The sequence below is a fragment of the Anabrus simplex genome, chromosome 1 (genome assembly GCF_040414725.1).
Source record: "Anabrus simplex isolate iqAnaSimp1 chromosome 1, ASM4041472v1, whole genome shotgun sequence".
Classification (NCBI taxonomy): domain Eukaryota; kingdom Metazoa; phylum Arthropoda; class Insecta; order Orthoptera; family Tettigoniidae; genus Anabrus; species Anabrus simplex.
In genome coordinates this window covers 1,334,302,809-1,334,322,499 of record NC_090265.1, presented here as the reverse complement: position 1 = coordinate 1,334,322,499, position 19,691 = coordinate 1,334,302,809, and the positions used below count along the sequence as shown (strand labels likewise).

Sequence of the window (19,691 nt, the reverse complement as noted above, 5' to 3'; positions counted from 1 at the left end):
GCAGTGCATTCTACCAGAGTGTGAGAAACCTTCTCTGGAATAAGGAAGTACCAAGCAAGTGTAGAAATATAATGTACAAAATGTATTATGCACCCATATTGACCTATGCAGCTAAGACCTGGAAAATGACAAGTAGGGAGGAGAGTAGAATTCAAGCCAGTGAAATTAAATTCCTAAGAAATTGATAGAAAAGACAATAAAAGACAGATTGAGAAACGAAGATGGAAAAGGATGATGATGTTGTAGTGTCCATGAAAATCATTGTATTCCCCTTGTTTCACAAAGAGTGTCATTGTCATTACTTCATAGCTGTTTAAGTGCTGGGCATTCTTTTCAGTGTCATGTACTACTTAGCTTGCTTGGATTTCCTCAATTTTTCCTCTTGAATAAGTTTCACTCCTGCAATTTTGGTGGTTATTAATTTGCATGCTAACATAACTCTTTAGCGTTCCTTTGGGTTGACTTGGTTTGTGTGATTCACTTCTGTCCATGGACAATATCCTTTTCTTACGAATAATTGGCCTGGTAGAACGATTCTTTAAAATTGCTATCATGCATTTTATCAGCTGCTATCTATGCTATCCAGAATATTAACTTCACATTGTCTACATGTGAACATCTGAAGTACCCCCGTATGGGTGGGGGACGTAGATGGAGAATACACCCACAGTATCCCCTGCCTATCCAAAGAGGCGACCAAAAGGGGCGACCAAGGGTTGATCTAATTAGAACCGTGATACTACTTGTAATTAGTACCATCACGTAGGCAACACTATGGGTCGCTTTTACTTGCGCGTAGTACCATTACGTTAGGTACAGTGTGTGCTCAGGATGCATTTTACAGTACCTGTGCTTCGTACCACTATATGAGCGACACCATGCTTCTGCCTTGCTATGATTAGTACCCACTATGTGAGGAACACCATGAGGTAGTGCGATTCCCTGTGGTTAGTCCACTTATGTGACGAACACCATAGGTTTGTGTTGTCTGTAAATAGCGACACAATGTGCAAAACACCATAGGTCTGTGTTACATGTGCGTATTACATTACCTGTGATTAGTACCATAATGTGTGGAATACTGCTAGTCTGTGCTACTTTTGATTAGTACCGCAACATGACAAATACCATGGCTCTACTTTCCTAGTGATTAGTACCATTATGAGGGGCTGATGACCTGGATTTTGGACCCATATATACTACAAGCATCATCGATTCAGTATTGTGCTTTTGAAGCTGTCCCTTGGTCAGTAATACTATTGTTGAACGCTAGTTTCTGGGGAATGTGGAGCATTGCGGGTCGGATCCACTGATTGTTTTAACTTCATATCCATCCATTCATTCTTCGTCCTCATGTTTTGAATTCTGGTCAGTTGAGGATTATGGATTTTTAATTGTCCTTACATTTCATCTCATTTCATGCCATTAGGGGCCGATGACCTAGATGTTAGGCTCCTTTAAACAACAAGCATCATCATCAACATCTGAAGTGCCAATTTCTGGAGAAGGTACAGTAATTCCACTCACTTGCATATTCAAAAAGGTTTCTTATTTTGAGACAAATTTTCTCAGTGGCTAAGCAGCATAATTAAGAGGCCCACAAAGGGTTTCTTTAAATGTATATACTTCCCAAATGGGCTACCATACAAGACTTTCTATACCAAATCAAGTAAGTTCTTAACAGAATGAGAGAACAGTGTAAAATATTGAGTAACATGGGCCAAAGTCTTTTTTAAAGACAAGGTTCTCTAAAGTTATTTTCATTCTTTCAGTCTTTAATGTTGTAATTCATTTCTATTGATAATTGAATCATATCCTATGTGTATCCACTTATTTGCATTGGTTTTTAGCTTGTATTTTTCATTTTTAATTCTTGCTTGGATTCTTAAATAGAGTACTTTTATATACCTTATACATTCAATATATGGAAGATATATCTCACTTTATGCAGGATGTACTTGATACTGTATATACAAAATTCATCTGTAAGTTGATGGAAGAACTACACTTTCAGTCAAATAATATAATTTCTTTTTGTCTTTCTCGTACTCTTTTTTTTTAGGGAGTCGGAGTTGGAAGAAGTGTTGTCTGCCCACACTAAATTGTATAAATGTGCCCACATTTATCTGGGCCACTCAGGAGCAGGACTGATGCATCCACTGTCATTATTGCGCTCTTTCCCTCCTACTAGCTTCAGTCGTGAAGATTGTAATTGTAAGAAGACACTGCCTCGCCTCAGAGACCGCACTGCCACCACTCACCAAAGTTCAGCACTGCCTTCACCTGCTGGCCCCAGCAAGAAATTGACTGCCAAAGTCTCTCGAGCTCTGTGATAAACCAGCTCCACTTACCCGAATTGTGACATTGGAACTATTTATTTGTTGACATATATAGTTCAGATTTGTTAAGATGAATTTAAGAATTACCAAATACCCCGCCGTTTACAATTTGGGTAACTATGATAAATGGTAACAGGTATCTCTGATACTGCCTAGACTGTGGTACGACAGGCTGGACCTCGAAGTAATGATAAAAATGTCTGCTTCCTGTGATATGACATTTATGTAGTTCTATTGAGCCCAACGAATAAGAATGGTCCTAAAGATTTGCATTTTAAAATTATCTGTTCTTGCTAACTGATGCAATAGTTTTCTAGTGCTGATTTAAACAATGTTCGTAAGTATCATTTTCCTTTCACTCTTCTCACAGTAAACTTCCCATTCTCATAATGCTGTGCATATCTTAACAATATATAACTGAAAGCAATATTTCACTATTATTTTGATACCCGGTATTATTTATGATAAATTTCAGTGCACGTACTACATAACAAAGGAGTTTTTTGCTTAATACTACTTTGGGAGGGAAATATATCAGAAATATATATAGATAACCTCTTATGTAAACATTTACAAATCAAATGTCTTTAAGTTCATATAGTCATTTTGTTATTAGTCATTTATTTATTTATTTATCTACATACATATATTTGTCGATTTATTTATTATTTAAAGATTTCTTATACAATCTCCATGAAACATTTGATAAATTCTACTATATTTGTGCCATTTTAAAAAATCTTGTTTCCTTTTTTTTTTCATGTGAATATATGCTCTAGTCAGTCTCTTCAACTGGATGTTATTCATAAAGTATTATTTAAAGTTATTTATTGAAAATTTTATTAAGATCTATAATAACTTATTATTAATACTACTGGTAATAATAACTTAATATTCCTGTTCTAATAACTTGTGGTTTATCAGTTATATCTGCCATTGTGTCATTCATTATGTCTACCTCAGTAGCACCAGACTGTTGTAGGTGAGCAAATTTCTTATAATTATCACTTAATAACGGTTCTAACCTGATGTGCAAGTTAAGCTCTTCTATGATTTACATTATGTTAGAATTTTGCAAACCATACCTACTTTAGTACGTTGATGATCCATCCTCCAAGGACTGCTCTCTAAAGAAAGAGCAGACAGATGGTGGTTATGGATTTTCCCATGATTCCTGTGAATTCTTACCATACTAAATTAATAAAATATATGGTATCTCTTCTTCCAGTTGTAAAATTTGATGACTGTAATCTGCAAGTTCTTGTAAAAACTAAAATAAATTGTTGCAAAAACACAGGGCTCAGCAGAAGTACCTGATTTTGCAAACCTGTGACTAGAATACTACATAGGAGTAGGAATGGTGATGTTAAACGCACATGTTTTCTTGCTGAAAGCGTTTTAGTAATAATTTATAGGTAAAATTCTGCACCTAAATTATTTGTGAAGACATATTTCAAAACTACTCACTTGACAAATTTCATAGACTATTTGAAATCTGTACACAATCCTGTAAAGCTGTTGGTTGCAAAATTTTGAGAAGTTGGTTTGCAATAAAGAAAATAAACTTTAGTTGAAATCTAGCCAGAATGCCAGAAAACATTGAATAGGTCCGTCAGAAATGAATTGGAAACCCATGACAATCAGTAAGAAGGCTTGTCCTTACATAAATAACATCTTATTGTACAATGCATTGCATATGATGAAAATTTTAACTTTTGATCAGTCAGTCATAAATTCCAATGAAAAAGAGGTTGTGAGTTCATTTCATTGTTCTGGACAATCAAACTAACCTGTGTCTTATGACAAAAACAGATTTTCACATTATTGGTGGTGTTAATTGTAATTACTCTGAGATGATTCACCAGAAACCTCAGCATTCTTTGGAAGTTGTTGAAAGTTGTTATTGGGTGTTGTCCAGCATATTTTGAGCTGATTAGTACATATTTATTTTTTAAGATTACAAAATCTAAATGCATGTGGCTTCTCTCTCTCTCTCTCTCTCTCTCTCTCTCTCTCTGTCTCTCTCTCTCCCTCCCTCCCTCCCTCTGGGGTCTTAAATCAAAGGCACATTATACTAAGTCACAGACAAAAGGAGTCGTGAAGAGAAGTAAAGGGAACATAATTTAGCACGCCACACTGATTGATGTAGAATTTTGTGAAATGAATGCATTGACAGCTGCGGACAACACCTTAAAAACATAATTTTCAAAACCTAAGGAGTGTGCTGAAAATGTTTTGAGATATGTAATAATTCACCATGTTAATGAATGTTTTTCTGGGTTATTGGCTGAGCCAGCTATGTGACACCATTGAATCCTCTTCATTCAGTGATGGACTACATCACAGTATAGATTTAAGCTCTTCTTATCATTGTGGAGTCCCTTGTTGCTTTGGTCATCTCTTGAGCCTCTTTCCAATGTCTTCCAGAATACAGCCCATCTTTTTAGTCAGCCTCTGGTCACAGCACATATCCAAATCATTGTAGTTGATTTTAGTGTGTTTTCTCTGGGGCCGGTGCCTCACCAAATTTGTTTGCTTATGTCTTCTTTGGAAAAAAGATTCAATCTATTGGTGCCACCTGACCATTTTGGTGCCTTTGTCTCCATGGCATTTATTGGATGTTCTGCCTCTTTCTTGGCTGCCAACATTCAGAACCATAAAGCATAGCAGGATGAACCATGGTATGATCAATCTTCAATTTCAAGTGGTCTTCCATCCGAAAATTGCATGCGATGTCCGTCCTCTTTCAACACTTCATCCAAGCTGCATTTATCTTTTCATTAACTTTGTCAATAAGGTAGCCCAGCAATCATAGACCCCAGAAATGCATCACTGTCAGGCATGACAGCCGAGTGGCATTCTCTCTGGCTTTTCATCAAGGCAGAATCCCAACTAATACATATGGGATTTTTCAAAAGAAAAATGACGTATTCCTGAGCTTGGCATTGGAGATTGAGCTACATTTGGTGACAATATGTTGTCAGTGAAGGGAAGGATCCTGCTGTCAACTGGTGCAGGTAAAGAGAGTCCATCACAAAAATGAACAGAAATGATGATGGGGCCTAGCCCTGATGGACACCAATTGTAATGTCAAGGTTATTGGACACTCCTGTAGTCGCTTGGAGACATATAATAATTAAATAATTAATTTCTGTTTAACCCGTACAAAAGATGTGTCATAAATCTGTTACTCTTCAATTCAGTGCTGGGGAATTCTACTCATAGTACTGACAATGGAGTATCAAGGTGAGACAACAAAGGAGCTCAGTAGTTCTCTGTAGTTGCTTTCTTTCAGTACATAACTATGGCATTTTAAAAGGAAAGTTTTCTTTTAAGAAGTGAACCATACTTTTCAGTCATCTTAGTTAATTTAACTTTTAAAGTTCTTCAGTCTGTCAAAAACAGTAATTACAGTATAACATATATAACTAATCTGTAACAAATATTTTAAAAAAACAAAGAATGACGTGTTTCGTTGTACAAGAATGACCTCGGATTCAGTCCAAATCAAAGTAATAATAATTGTATGGCCTCAGCTACTGTGTGCAAGTATTTTAATTTAATTTGATGCCGCCTGGCTCCTTGCTCATCAATTTTAATGTTCTGTTTTACTCTAGGCCTTCTAGATGTCGGAGTAAACTGACTCTCTCTTGGGTGCCTATGGCTGAGTTTTAATTAATTTTGTCAGACAAACTCCAAATGTGTTACCAGAGTTCTCTTACATACCAACATCATACAATATGATATGTCGAATGGACTTTTCTCCACCCTTCAAAAATCTGACTACCTCTGCTGGTTGTGAATCTGTTATCTTGGGATTCTGAGAGGTTGACACTTTACCACTGATCCACAGAGAGGCGACTGCATGTCGTGATGAGGATGAAATAATGATGAAGGCGACCTACACCCAGTTCTTGAGCCAGTGAAATTAACGAATAAATAACCCTACCCTGCTGGGAATCGAACCCGGGACCCCTGTGACCAAAGGCCAGCATGCTAACCATTTAGCCATGGAGGGGAAATTATTACCAAAAAGCAACATTATCATGATAAAATTAATTTCTATGAAAAAAAGGAAAGAAGTAAAAAGTGTTCAATCCCTTAGAGCATTACTGGTCAACCTCCTCGTTTTAATGTTTGTAAGTTGGCAGCTAAACATATTTGGTGGTTATTTGGTCGTCACTTCCTTTTGTTTCCTGCAAGCATTGTGAAATCACGGCCAGCTACATAGATATACGCTGCTCTCTTAGCTAGAATGACGCATCAGGTCGGCTGTGAAGTAGGCTCTACTCCTTGCTGTGCTGTTCTCCAGTGCGTGCTTTCGGCTCTCTTTTTTGTTGTGTGCGTAGATGTAAGTGGTATATTTAACGTGTTTCAATTCTAATTATCCTAGTCGTTGATTCGAAGAGAAATAATTGGTTTTGTAAATGAAGTGGAGCAATTGTCAAATTGGATCTTTTAAGAAGACAGCAGTGTTACTGAAATATTGAGAAGGTTACACAAAAAAATGGCCATACCTACTTGCTTCATGTGTTACTGAAAACCATGTGTTCTGCAGTGTGTGTTTGTGTGATTTCTCAGTGGCTCACGGTGGAGATGACTGAAGAAGATGCATAGAGTCCAAGAAACAAAACACATATGGTGAATCAAAATTATGAAACCAGTCTGTTTCATCATTTTTTGTAAAAAGTAATGAAACTGTGGTGACAAATGCTGAATTGCTGTTCACATCATTTCTTTTGGAGCATAATATTTGATTATCAGCTTCAGACCACGCTGGAAATTTATTTATATCAATGTTCCCTGACTCTAAAATACCTCATAAATATGGTTGTGCAAGAACTCAAACCTCTGCTTTAGTTCAATACTCGGCATCTGAGGCAAAAAAGGAAATAAGTGAACTTTTGTAAATAACGCTTTTTTTCTTTGGCTACTGATGATAGTATGGATTCAAATGCAGTTAAACTTTATCCTATAGTTGTCTCATTCTTTAATGCTCAGAGAGGCCAAATACCAACTCAGTTGTCATTGTTAGAGAGTACTGACAATACAGGCAAGGGAATTTTCTCTGTTATTAATAGTGAATTGTTTTCTCTAGCCATTCCATGGGAAAATTGCATTTCTTTTTCATCTGACAATGCATACACAGTGATAGGGGCAAATAAAAAGGTGTTGCCAAATTTGTGAAGGACAGGCATTCTTCTGTTTATGTCCCGGGTTGTTCATGTCATCACACACACATCTGTGCACAAAACGCAGCAGCCCAATTACCAGTCAATGTACAGAACTTTTTGGTTCAGTTATATTACTATCTTGATAAGAGTTCTAAGAGGCAAAATATGTTGAAAGTATATCAGGCTGTTTGCGGCACAGACGGTCACAAAATTTTGAAATATGTCGGTACCCGTTGGCTTTCACCTTTTCAGTCTATTAAGTTCTTGAGCAGTGAGAAGCTTTGACACTCTTTTGTACTGAGCCCCACCATAAAAATGAGAGCACCAAGCAGTTTAGAACTGTAAAATCTTTCATATAAAACCCACACACAAAACTGTTTTGCTACTTTCTTCAGAGTATACTTCCTGTCTTTAACTCAGTGAATTTATTTCTGCAACAAGATGCTCCAGCCATACATCTTCTTAGGAGGAAACTTACTGGTCTTTCAACTGACCTATTGGTCAGATTTGTTCAGCCATGTTCTATTCAGTCAGAATCTACCTCCCTTTTGAGTGTTGAATTCAAGAGGAGGAAATACCAGGAAGCCAATGAGGACTTGGTAATTGGAGCAAAAGCCAGGGCATACTTAAAAGATAATGACTGGGATGAAGATATGTTTTATAATTCTGTAAGAGAGTTTTATATGGCAGCTTGCAGTTACATTATCTGGAAATTTCCCCGTGATGATGAATTTCATCATGCCAAAGTTGTAGACATCTCTCTCAGAATGAAGGTTTCCTATTTATCTCTTGAATATTTTGTTTGAAGATTTCCAGTATGGTCAAGGAAAATGAACAAGACAAACTTGAAGAGGAATTTGCAGTTTACCAGTGTGATACTTTCCCTGAATATATTGTACATGGACCTAACATTGATGTGAACTAGGGCAACATTGCAGAGCTTAAAAATGAAAGTGATCAAATTAAGTATAAAACCTTAAGTAATGTTGTATTTGCAGTATTAAGTGGACCTAACAGTAACTCTCCCACAGAAAGAGTTTTTAGTGTTGTTAGGAAAAATCAGACAGAATTCAGGCCTACATTAAGTACATCTACACTGGAATCGCTTATGGTTCTGAAGCCGAAAATGTCATCTCAATGAGAAGTATATTTCAAGAAAACCTACACTGAAAAGCAGCTGCTGGGTGCGAAACAAGCTACAAGGATTTTTTTATTACAGAACTAACAGGTAATGAGGAAATTTTATTGTGCAACATGATGTACAACCTGGGACAATAAAGTTTGGTGAAAGTCCTGTATTATCAACATAGATGAACAATACATGACAGTGACATTACTGTCCTTCAAAATAGTCCCCTCCCATAACTATGCAATGTTCAGATTGGCGATACATGTCCTGGAAACTTTGCAAGAAGGCTTCCTTTGGGATGGTGTTCAAAAGCCTTGTTACGTTTCGTTGGATGTCAGGAATATCGTCAAAAAAGGTGATGAGCATTGTTTTGATGCGTGACTTTTCAGCTCTGACCTTTTCCCGATGAGGGGATCCCGGAAAACGCCATTCCATGCTTTGCCATTTCATTTCAGGGTCATACCTGAGACACCAGGTTTCATCCTCAGTGATGATACAGTTCAAGAAATTTGGTGTCACATCTGCTGTTTCGACAAAATCCTGTGAAACCTCTAAACATGCCTGCTTCTGATCATCAGTCAAGTGATGTGGCACAAGACAAAAACACATTTTCCTCTTCCCTAATTTCTGGGTAACGATTTGTCACATGGATTCCCGGTTAATCTGCAGTTCATCCGCTATCATGCGCACAGTTAATCGCCGATCGTTCATGATTAATGTCCTCACCTTCTCAGTGTTTTCGTCGCTGACGGCGGTCGCCAGTCTTCTGCTATGGGGGTTGTTACAAACACTTTCCCGGCCTCCTCAAAAACAGGTGAACTACTCGTACACACACTTCAAGGACAGTGCTTGATCTTCATAAACACGTACCATCATTGCATGCGTTTCTTTCGGTGTCTTGACAAGCTTAAAACAAAACTGTACATTGATCTTTTGGTCGTTCAGAACTAATGCACTAAACATGCACTGTGTCAAACAGGTCTTACACGGCACATACACGATGCTCAACTGAACAACATTGGGAGCAGGTGTTCAAAACCTGCTGCTACATAGGTGCAGCGTTGTGGGTCGCCAGTGTTGCCGGATCGACCGTTCTGACTTCATTCACCGAACTTTATTGTCACAGGTTGTACTTTAGAATAGATTGCTATTGGAAACGTCAAATGGGGTGCTTTGGATTTGACTCACAAATGTTTCGAGGTGGTCGGTGCGCGAGTTAAAAATGGTGGGATTACTAATAACCCACTTCAGAGCTTGGCACCTCTGCACATTGACGCAACTGATCTGTCATTTCGTCACATTGTAACATAACCTTCTGGCCACAGACTGCTTCTTTCACTTGTTGATCTCTTTCATCTCTCAACAGTGGAACATACCTCCCTCTTAACAATCTAACTTGTGGAAATTTCCAGCACCTGTTAAAAAAATACATTAGGAATTAATGTTATAAAGTTCCATTTATGAAGTAACAAATAATAATAGTAATAATAATAATAATACAATTTTGGCAGTAATCTATTCAACATACCTGCAGTGAATTCATTCATCCATTCTTTAATAGCAGCATGCTCCAATTTCTCTAGAGGCTTAAAAAAAAAAAAACAGGCTCTGTGGTCCTCTTGGCAAAATTATCCCTTGCATTAACTCTTTTGTTTGCAGTAAAATTACACTGCACATTACTCTGTTGCCTCTTATGACAAGAGGATGTATTAGCTGTAGATGATCTCTTCGCTCATTGGTGTTTCTCACTTCGCACGTGCTTGTTACACTTATCTTTTCTACACCAAGATATCAATTACAGTTTTGACATATTATGGTTTTTGAATCGGATGCATATAATCAGTCATTTTTAAATTCAAGAGCTCTTTCCTTTGCACTAACGCTCACCTTGGGCACAATACTAGCCGTAACAGAACACACAGAGAAAACAATAAGACTGTTACTGACCAGCTTCTGAAGCAGAATGACACTCGTCCATGAGTCGAGTTGATGTAGAGAGAAAACAAGTTGACCTTGTAAGACTGTGATGGACATGATGGTCTATTGTGGCAGTGGAAAAACATTTATAAAAAGGCAAACACTGTGAATTTACATTATTATGCATATAAATTTGATAAAGTTGACATATTTGCATTATTGTCTTATTTCATTTTATTTTACAAAATAAACCCATCTCATTTTTGAATTGTCAACAGCATTATATATAGAATTTTAGAGAATATTTTTAAAAAGTCGGTGTTATTGCAAATGTGAAAAATGCAGGTCCGTAATTATCAGTAGGTACCATTTACAGTGGTAAACTTTATATTCAATTGTAATTGTATATGCCTGGGAGGCTTGAGACAGTTTCTCAATGCCTCCTTATACATTCCTTCTTAAGGCTCCCAACACATCATAGATATGTAAATTTGTGTGAATAATAGCTAAAGGGTTCACCGTTTTAGTAATTATAGCTTACTTTTTAAGCTCTCTGATGAAATTATTACAGCCGCTGAGAATATATTCACTTAAAGAAAAAATAGAAGTATACCACGTAACAAATAATGAAGTCTTATAGGCCTATCTGAAAATATATTTATCACTCTAATTTCCACTCTTCAACAGAAATCACAATGAAACTCCATCAGCTCACTCTGGTGGCAAGAAGTTACAACAGTCATGGAAAAAGGACTGCCTTCAAACCATATGTAGAGGAAATATGACTGCTGTCTCTATCTTCCCCTCTCTCCCCTACATGGAGAGAGAGAGAGCAATCAGATGTGACACATGAAGGGAAACATCTCTTAATTGACCAATCAGACAATTGATCCCAAAGCACTGACTGACTCTGCGATGCAGTAATTCTTGTGTTGACACAATTGAATTAACTGTTTTTTTAACAGTAGTAAATGTCACTTTGTCATCACTTCTATGCATAGCTATCTATAGTAGCTTGCATTTCTCTTCTAGAGCATGAGCCCAGTATGGTATATATTCAGCTATTAACAAGTAAGAGATAAGTCTTCTCTGAATGTCATGTTTCTAATTGTTCCTTAATTTGGAAGGCTTTGAAATGACTGTGGAAGATGTATATTTGAAGAAATTGTGCTCAAGAAATGTTGTTCTTTCTGAATGAGGTAGCATGACACATGGCAGTTCATCCATTTGTTCCAGAGATATCTCTGCATATTTCTTCATAAGAAAACTGATATTACAATAATGAGAAAAGTACAGTAATCTGCATCAGTAATTTTGCTAGGTGCCTAAGGTAGAACCACTTTTGTGAAAGAGTAACTCGTCCAAATCATGTTTTGTATTAACTGTGATCATCTGCTGCATATTGCAGTGTTTGTTGGATAATCATATAGGAAGTTAGGTGTAATTAATTTGTAGCTGTTACACTCATTTTTTTTAAAGTATTAATATTTATTTATTGATGTGCAATACTTTTTATACAACTTTTTCTAAAATATTTATTGTATATTATTACTGGTGATGGGAGATGTGATGTTCTTCCTTCCTCTTTGGTTGTGTGATGTATTACTGGTGCTAAGGTTGGAAGTTTTGAGAGAATGAAGTGATCTTGTAATGATAGGTATTGTCTTTTTATTGCTTCAGTTGCCACTTCTGTAGTTGGTGCATATAGTAATAATTCTCCATAATTTCCATTAACACTCAGGAATACTGTATTTTTAAACTATGGAATATTACCAAGATTTACTATGTTGTGTATATTAAGCAATAGAAGTTCCTCATTAGACTGCCTTGATTCTGGGATGTTTGGCTGCCATAAGATCTAAGTGTTAAGCTATATTTTAATTTACTGTGTGCACTCCCCCAATGAATCATGTGCAGTTAGAAAACCAAAAGTTAGGAACTCGAACGTTATGCTCGATATATTTTTCCCTCTATAGGGATGTGCTACAGAAGAAGGCTACTGGTCCCTGCACATAGCTATTAGCAGTTACCATATAAAATGTATTTCTTAAGCTTAAAGAATTGAGGTGTCTGCTTCATTCCTTGTATTATAAGGGAGTGACAGATCCTACTAGTCACAATATGTATCTAGATTAATATGTACCGTACTTAACTTTCATTTCAGATATTTATACACTGTTCTTGTGAAATTTTATTGTATACACTTATTTATAGAATCAATTTCAGTATAAGCCTATATCAAGCTTTATGCATTTTTTAGTCAGTTGCACAAATCACTAAGTTGAATTAAGCTCTAATATCTTACTTCTGTGGCAGCTGTCACAATAATTCTCATTACATATAATAAACTTATTCAAGATTGCAATTCATTATTTTGTTTTATTTCTTAACCCATTCTCCATGGTATTTCCAAGTTGTAGATGCAATTGCTGGAATCTGAAATTAATGTTACATTCGTGTAGGGTGGTATAACTTATTTTCAATCCATTGTTTCCTGACATCATTTGATGCCATGTAGAATACCAAAGTTAGCAAAACTGTAAGTATTGTAGAATTTTAATTATGAACCTTGGACAAAGCCTTACGATAACCTGTTTTTCAAATTCATAAATAATCCTCGAGACATTAACAGTAATGTTTTGCATCAAGAGACTAAGAAGGTGGTGCAGGTTGGGAGAAATAGAGTTAGAAATGGCTGTGGAAGTATGGAGAATTGAAGGAACTTACTAGGAAATCTAATCAAGCAAAGAAGTCAAATAAGGATAACATGATGGCAAGCATAATTGGTGGTCATACAAATTTTAGTGAAAAATGGAAGGGTATGTATAGGTGCTTTAAGGCAGAAACAGGTTCCAAGGACATTCCAGGAATCATTAATGAACAAGGGGAATGTGTATGTGAGGATCTTCAAAAGGCAGAATATTGAGTCCATAGTATGCAAAGATTGTTAGTTACAAGGATAATGTCCAGGTAGAGGAGGTAACAAACACTAAAGAAGTATTAAAATTTACATATGATAACAATGACACTTACAGTAAGATACAAAAGTTAAAACCTAGAAAAGCAGCTGGAATTGATAAGGTTGGTTTCAGGAGATATACTAAAGACAATGGATTGGGATACAGTACCATATATGAAGTAGTTATTTGATTACCAAATTAATGAAGAGTTGCTATATTAACACCTGTGTATAAAGGAAAGGGTGATAGACATAAAGCTGAAAATTACAGGCCAGTCAGGTTGACATGCATTCCAAGTAAGCTTTGGGAAAGCATTCTTTCTGATTATATTAGACATGTTTGCAAAATGAATAACTGGTTTGATAGAAGGCAGTTCAGGTTTAGGAAAGGTTATTACACTGAAGCTCAAATTGTAGGATTCCAGCAAGATATCCTGGATTTCAGGAGGTCAAATGAACTGTATTGCGATTGACCTATATAAGGCATTTAATAAAGTAGATCATGGGAGACTACTGGCAAAAATGAGTGCAGTTGGACTTGACAAAAGAGTGACTGAAGGGTGGCTATATTTCTACAAAATAAAACTCATAGAATTAGAGTAGGTGAAGCTTTAATAATAATAATAATAATAATAATAATAATAATAATAATGTTATTTGTTTTACGTCCCACTAACTACTTTTTAAGGTCTTCGGAGACGCCAGGTGAAGCTTTATCTGACCCTGTAATAATTAAGGGAGGAATTCCTCAAGGCAGTATTATTGGACCTTTATGTTTACTTAGATATATATATCAATGATATGTGTAAAGAAGTGAAATCAGAGATAAGGCAGATGATGTTATTCTCTACAGAGTACCGGTAATAAATAAGTTACAAGACTGTGAGCAACTGCAAAATGGCCTCGATAATGTTGTGAGATGGACAGTAGGCAATGGTATGATGATAAACGAGGTTAAAAATCAGGTTGAGAGTTTCACAAATAGGAAAAGTCCTCTCAGTTTTAATAACTGCGTTGATGGGGTGAAAGTTCCTTTTGGGGATCATTGTAAGTATCTAGGTGTTAATATAAGGAAAGATCTTCATTGGGATAATCACATAAATATGATTGTAAATAAAGGGTGTAGATCTTTGCACATGGTTATGAGGGTATTTGGGAGCTGTAGTAAGGATGTAAAGAAGAGGGCATATAAGTCTCTGGTAAGACCCCAAATCGAGTATGGTTCCATTGTATGGGACCCTCACAAGGATTAATTCATGAACTGGAAGAAATCCAAAAAAAAAAAAAAGCAGCTCGATTTGTTCTGGGTGATTTCCAACAAAAGAGTAGCGTTTCAAAAATGTTGCAAAGTTTGGGCTGGGAAGGCTTGGGAGAAAGGAGATGAGCTGCTTCACTAAGTGGTATGTTCTGAACTGTCAGTGGAGAAGTCGCTTGGAATGACATCAGTAGATGAATAATTTAAAGTAGTAAATATCACAATATGAAGATAAAGTTGGAATTCAAGAGGACAAATTGGGGCAAATATTTGTTTACAGAAAGGGGAGTCAGGGATTGGAATAACTTACCAAGGGAGATGTTCAGTAAATATCAAATTTCTTTGAAATCATTTAAGAAAAGGCTAGGAAAACGACAGATAGGGAATCTGCCACTTGGACGACTGCCCTAAATGCAGATCAGTAGTTATTGATTGATTGATTGATTGATTGATTGATTGATTGATTGATTGATTGATTGATTGATTGATTGATTGATTGATTGATTGATTGATTGATTTACATCATTAGGCTGGTTCAGAATATATGAGAACGATTTTAACAAAGAACCTGCCTAGAGAAAAACCATGTCGATTGTGTTCAATTAGGCCAAATTGTTTATGATCCATACATAGCCTACCATTATTTGATACATTGTTTGAAGAGTCCAGAAGCACCATAATCTGTGGAAGTGTCATCAAGCCTCTTCACCTGTACTTGGATTGCTGTTTCTTATTCCATTTGGTGATACAATCTGGGGAGAGGGGATGGGGTCTTGCTTTGTGGCTGGATGCCTTATCCATGTGAATGTGAGCAGGTGAGTTATTCTGTCCATATAACGATGGCATATCTTCTTGAATATGGGAGGTATAACATTCATCTGGAAGTATGTGACATTCACTTTGATATTTTTGGCAACCCTATGAATTACCAACTTCGCAATTACTGAATCAGCGACGAAAGTTATTTTGGCTGATGAATGAAAAATGAAGGAATACCACCAAGACTCGCAAAAAAATAAAAAAGTACGGCACTCTGGTATGTTGGTAATTGCTTTACCACTAGATTGAATCGGTGTGCGAAACAATGTACAAATAATGCTTAGGGGTATCTTCCTTGACCTTAGTTTGAAGACCATTTATATGACCACCATGACACTGGGCAATCAATTTAGTTTTGTAGGAAAATTCACTCGAAACAGTCTGCAGCAAGATGAGTAAAGTAACCGCAGTACAGTCCGAACTAACGTCAAAAAACCGAAAGCGTTCAACTAGCGCACATTTGTGGGTAAAATACCGAAATATCACCGAACACTGCGATTTCTTTGTGATATCAGTTGTATCGTCGACCTGAACTGAAAAGAAATAGATTTCTAAAATTTATTTTTTCGCAGCATCCCTAAGGGAGGTATAGATTCAGTCTATTAACTCACACTGTATAATTATCGATTCTCCGCTAAAAAAATATTTACAGAAGCATAATGCTGTTGCATTTCTAATGAGCTTCTGGAAACTAGAAGTTTCAGTCAACAGCTTTTTGAAATTCCCTCTATTTAAGAAGGAGTCACTCTCATCATTGCCTCTAAATGTCATTTCCTGCTTAGAAATAAATAAAACTGCATCGGTTGGTAATAGCATGAAAAGTCTGTTAAGCCTCACTCTCTCATTAAATGTTGTAATGTATAGACGAGCATTTTCTCTTAAAGCGTCAGCGATTTGATTCTGATTCTTCTTTTTTCTTCAAATCCCACGGCATTTTTATATGCTCCGAGGAACCTTCGTGCTTTTGGAAAGACCTAGTAGCACAAGACATATCTTCAAATCCTATGAGATTCCAGACTCCCTGTTTCACTCCAAAAATAAGACAAGACCAACAAAAGAATTTCTGCAAATAATGAATACCGCATAACCACGGATAACTACATTACACAAGAACCTCGTTTATCCGGATTAGCAGTGGCGGTTTCTGGTATAGCGCAATGGAGCAATGAACCTCCAGTTTATATCATATTGTACTCAACTACGTAATTTTCATAACTCCCTTGTCAATCTCGAAGCTCTTGCTAAGTCCCTCTATCCGTACTCGTACTGGCTTTCAATTCATGTGAACTGCGCAAGGTCTGTGGCTGGATACTTGTCTGGAATGAACCCCCTTGCAAAGGCGATCTCTCCGTCCGTACATAGGCGAAGGGAGTGGCGAGGTGCAAGGGGACGAAAGCCAGCACTAAGGCAAGACCAGGATATCGCAGAAACGGATCTCTGTTCTTTACGCATGCGCAATAGGCCACTGTCTCAAGACTAGCTAGTCGTGTTGTTGGGGTTGGGGTATGTGTCTGCCATCTGTTGGCCTTACGGGAATTTGACTAGGCAACAGAGAATAGTGCACGTAACTAGCGCTAGTGTTGAAAAGCATCGTTACTACCAAAAGTCACATTAAACTGTCAAATTCCAATTAATATCTTGTCCCAAATATATCATTACTTACTAAACATCTATTAATTTGCCTTCTTTGGAATAATTACCTTTTGGAGAGAAACTTTACTCAAAAATCATTGAGGCAAAGAATAGCGGCAAGGTAATACCAATGAAAACTTTTAAATATAGTTGTTACTATTCCCATGACATCGGAAGCAGAAAGGTGTTTCTCTACCCTGAAGAGAATAAAGACTTTCTAGCGCAGCACAATGACCGAGGATAGACTTATTGCTCTTGCTATGTTGTCAATTGAAAGGAACTTTGTTCGAGAGACTGCGGACTTCAATGAAGCAGTTATTTCTTATTTTGCATGTGGTAAAACTCGGCATGTAGGCCTACCGTATTTCCTGCTCCTCTCGTATTTGATCACATTTCTAGAACTGATGTCATCTTAGTTTAGGAGGTTACGGCCCACGATGGAAGAGAAGCTGGCGGAGATGGGGAGAGGAGAGGTTGGGAGGGGGGGTTTAGGCAATTTTTTCTTCTTTTGAACCCCCAGCGATGAAAGTCACGCGCCGCCACTGTAATAGCATGAAAAGTCTGTTAAGCCTCACTCTCTCATTAAATGTTGTAATGTATAGACGAGCATTTTCTCTTAAAGCGTCAGCGATTTGATTCTGATTCTTCTTTTTTCTTCAAATCCCACGGCATTTTTATATGCTCCGAGGAACCTTCGTGCTTTTGGAAAGACCTAGTAGCACAAGACATATCTTCAAATCCTATGAGATTCCAGACTCCCTGTTTCACTCCAAAAATAAGACAAGACCAACAAAAGAATTTCTGCAAATAATGAATACCGCATAACCACGGATAACTACATTACACAAGAACCTCGTTTATCCGGATTAAGTGGGACCGGAACTGATACGGATTATAGAAAATCCGGATAATCCGGAGAACTAAAAAACAAATACAGTTCATTTTATAGCCTATAATGTATTAACATATGTTCTACAGTACTGCAATACCTTTTTTCAATTGTACAAAAAGTATAAGAACACTTTTCTTACATTTACGACTCTGTTTTATGCACTAAAATAATGTGTGAGCTTTTCCTGTTTTACATTTGTATAGCGTTTGCGTGCAGCACAATCACAAAGACGTTTTAATAACATCATTTCTGCCAGTATTGTTTGACTCTGGGATTCTAAATAGGCCATCAGTTTGTCCAGCTGCATTGTGGCATCTCCATGAGTCATAGTTTCTTTTGATGTAGCGCCGGTTTCATTTTTGAATTCACCATCACTCTCGTTATTACCTGCCGAAGAACAAGAGGTAATCATTTACTCATCTGTCATTATGCCGTAGCCTAAATTACAGTCATTTTGCAACCAGTCATTTACGTCCGAGCTTCCGGGGATGTGTGCAAATGTGTCAAGTAACTCAGAAGAGCCCACGGTTTTCCATTCTCAATTCGAGCCGAATGCCGGGATGGTAGGTACCTTTGATAGACCTCGGCCGTCTTACTTCCAATTTCTGTTCTTAACTATCCTTGGCGGAAAAGACATTAAGGAAGAATCGACCTCGTAAATACTGTACAAGTAAAAATAAATGTTTATTATTTTCAATCCGGATAAACCGGAGATCCGGATTAATGAGGGCCGGTTAAACGAGGAACATCGTTTCAACACGTATTAAATGCAGTCGAGGTCAGAATATGTTTTGATGCGGTTTCCCGCCAATTAGGCTACGGTATGTTCTTTAACGCTGTTGAGTTAGATCGGGTCATTTCGTATTCTTTCCCATTGGAACTCAGTGCTGAAAAACATGATTCGGAACAAAGCGTATTATGTGCACCACGGCGAACGGTTCGAAACGTATTATGTTCACGATAATGTCTCCCAGCCTTCATCTACCCCGCTCTTTTGTTGGCTGTTCCCGCTATTTTTATATCGTACTTGACAGTGTGGTATTGCTTACATGCCCGTTCACTTTCGATCACCATGGAGGGCTGCTTACCCGTAGGAGAGAGTTTCCGCGGACCTGAAAGTGAAAAGGTGGTTCTTCCAGAATATTTTCTATACACAGTTCAACATTGGGTTTGGGACACCATCCACGGATGCTTGTAGTTACTTTCAAGACTGTAAACATCCATATAGCATAAACAATGTGTTAATGATAACTTAATTTACTGTAAATGATGCGCTGTAGCTAACATTAAAGTCAATAAAAATCTTTGGAATCAAATGAACGTTTCAAATTGTATTATGTGAATAAGAGGTTGTATCAAAACGTACTTTGTTCAGTGAATTGGTTCAAAACGGATTAAGCGAAACTTTATAATTAGAATGACGCCTTCATGTATTGGGAAATGATTTGAATCATTCATTCATTCATTCATTCATTCATTTATTTCAATTAATTCCAACGAGCCTGCAGGCTCATACATAGGAATTGTACAGGACATTACATACTGGCGGGCACTTACACATCAAAATATAGTTTG

At 37.1% G+C, this 19,691-nt stretch overlaps 1 protein-coding gene across 1 annotated transcript in view; it reads left to right on the top strand.

Moving 5' to 3' along the window:
* Window positions 1-2,333, top strand: part of LOC136858828 (tubulin polyglutamylase TTLL5) — a 463,915-nt gene extending 461,582 nt beyond the window's left edge. Inside the window, exon 13 of the mRNA XM_067138637.2 lies at window positions 2,063-2,333. Coding sequence (XP_066994738.1) covers window positions 2,063-2,333 — 271 coding nt within the window. The remainder of the gene's footprint in view (window positions 1-2,062) is intronic.
* Window positions 2,334-19,691: the final 17,358 nt, after the last annotated feature.